At 44.3% G+C, this 2,213-nt stretch overlaps 1 protein-coding gene across 1 annotated transcript in view; it reads left to right on the top strand.

Moving 5' to 3' along the window:
- The window catches only part of LOC105300964 (HLA class II histocompatibility antigen, DO beta chain), a 7,406-nt gene that overhangs the window by 2,872 nt on the left and 2,321 nt on the right, over window positions 1-2,213 (top strand). Inside the window, exons 2-4 of the mRNA XM_011373405.2 lie at window positions 538-807; window positions 1,251-1,532; window positions 2,008-2,118. Coding sequence (XP_011371707.1) covers window positions 538-807; window positions 1,251-1,532; window positions 2,008-2,118 — 663 coding nt within the window. The remainder of the gene's footprint in view (window positions 1-537; window positions 808-1,250; window positions 1,533-2,007; window positions 2,119-2,213) is intronic.

Genomic DNA, 2,213 nt, shown 5'->3' with positions numbered 1-2,213 from the left:
TACTATGCACTTACTCTGCATTTCTTTGGCCCACCTCCATCACTTTTTTACTTTACTTCAGAGGGAATGTATGGAATGAACCAACTAAGGGCAGGAATACTACTGACTTATTCCATATGGAAATGGATCTTTTGACTTGATAATAAAGGGGGTTCAAACCTTGGGTTTCTGAAAAATTGGTTTGGAGAAACTTAGTACAGTGTTTGGCAAAGCACAGTTGATAAACATTTGTAAAATGAATAAATATTTGTTGAATGAATGTTTATGTCTCTCGGGACTCTCTTTGGTTTGCTTCTTTGGGTTATATGTCTCCTGTTTGACTGGTCTGGTAGGATGAGCTGCAGACTTCTTCCCGCTGTGTATGTCTCTTGCTAAGGGGAAACAGAGTCGGACCCATGGGGAGAAAAGGCTTCTTTGGCCTATTTACTGAGCTCAAAGGCCACTTCTCAAATCGATGTACTCTGGCATAATTTACCAGGTATGGGTTTCCTAAAGGTGGGGGCTGATTTATAATCTTTTTCTTATTTGATTTTCTAGAAGATTTTGTGATTCAGGCAAAGGCTGACTGTTACTTCACCAATGGGACAGAAAGGGTGCAGTTTGTGGTCAGATTCATCTTTAACTTGGAGGAGTATGCACATTTCGACAGTGATGTGGGAATGTTTGTGGCCTTGACTGAGCTAGGGCAGCCTGATGTTGAGTTGTGGAACAATCGGCCAGATATATTGGAGAGAAGTAGAGCTTCTGTGGATGCGCTCTGCAGACACAACTACAAGCTGGGCGCACCCTTCACTGTGGGGAGAAAAGGTGAGGTCGAAGATGACATCTGATGGGTTCAGGAATCTCCCCCATTTCAATCTGGCCATCGCCCTTCCTTATAACAGGCAATTTCCTGCTTCAGAACAAATGGGTTAGGAGCAAGGGAATCTGTGTATATGTTCTGTTACCAGTTATGACTCACTTATCCTCACAGGTCAGGACACTGTGATTTTGTTCCCAGGACCTCCAGGTTCTTAGGAACTTTAAAGACTAGTGTGCTCTCAAACACAAGGGGATAATTGTGGGGATGTCTGATAAGGCTTAAATCCTCATGGGGGTACTCACATATCCAGTTTCTGAGATTTCCTCACATTTCCAGTTTCCTCTTGAGTGGTCTGGGAAAGAGATTAGGGACAGAGATAGTCCCAAAACAAACTCTGTTTGCTTTGTGGTTTTCCTTCACCATGTCTTATTTTTCTCTCCCTTTCTAGTGCAACCAGAGGTGACAGTATATCTGGAGAAGCTCCCAACCCTGCAGCACCATAACGTCCTGCTCTGCTCTGTGACAGATTTCTATCCAGGGGACATCAAGATCAGGTGGTTCCGGAATGGGCAGGAAGAGAGGGCAGGGGTCATGTCCACTGGCCTTATCAGGAATGGAGACTGGACCTTTCAGATAACGGTGATGCTGGAAATGACTCCTGAATTTGGAGATGTCTATACCTGCCTTGTTGATCATGCCAGCCTGCTGAGCCCTGTTTCAGTGGAATGGAGTGAGAATCAGCTTCTTGTACTTTCTGGGGCCTGACTCAGGGTTGTACGGACACAATACAAGGCCTTTGTTACGTCCACATTATTCTTGGTCATAACACTAATTTTTCTTTCCCCGGATATGAGGGAGTCAGGGGGTCACTGGCATCCTTGAGTTAGGGTGGGAGAAAGCATGATAAATATCTATTCTCACATCTTCCAAGAAATAAGGAGGTATAATCACTTTGTCACTTACTTCCAACATTGAGAACTAGTATCCTCTAATACTTTGGTCTTGGTATTTAGGGGGCATTCTAATGGGCTATAAGAATCAGGAACAGAAACTCTATGGGTGCAAACTTTGGATTCAAAGAACCATTTCTAAATTTATTTTCTCCAGATAGCATTGGATTTGTGTCCAGCGCAGGCTCTGGGACTTCAAGAAGGCACGCCAAATATTGGGAGCTTTTTACTAACTTTAAGACCTGTTTCCCGTAGGAGCTCAGTCTGAATATTCTTGGAGAAAGATGCTAAGTGGAGTGATAGCCTTCCTGCTTGGACTAATGTTCCTTCTGGTGGGGATCGCCGTCCACCTTAGGGCTCAGAAAGGTAATGGACCTCTGGAGAGGACCCTGCCACCTTCCACGTGGTTTTCCCACTTTCCTAACATCAAAGATATGAGGCTGGGGAGGCTAATTATGCAT

This window comes from Pteropus vampyrus, unplaced genomic scaffold (genome assembly GCF_000151845.1).
Source record: "Pteropus vampyrus isolate Shadow unplaced genomic scaffold, Pvam_2.0 Scaffold225, whole genome shotgun sequence".
Taxonomy (NCBI): Eukaryota; Metazoa; Chordata; class Mammalia; order Chiroptera; family Pteropodidae; genus Pteropus; species Pteropus vampyrus.
This window is presented reverse-complemented; position numbering and strand designations above follow the sequence as displayed.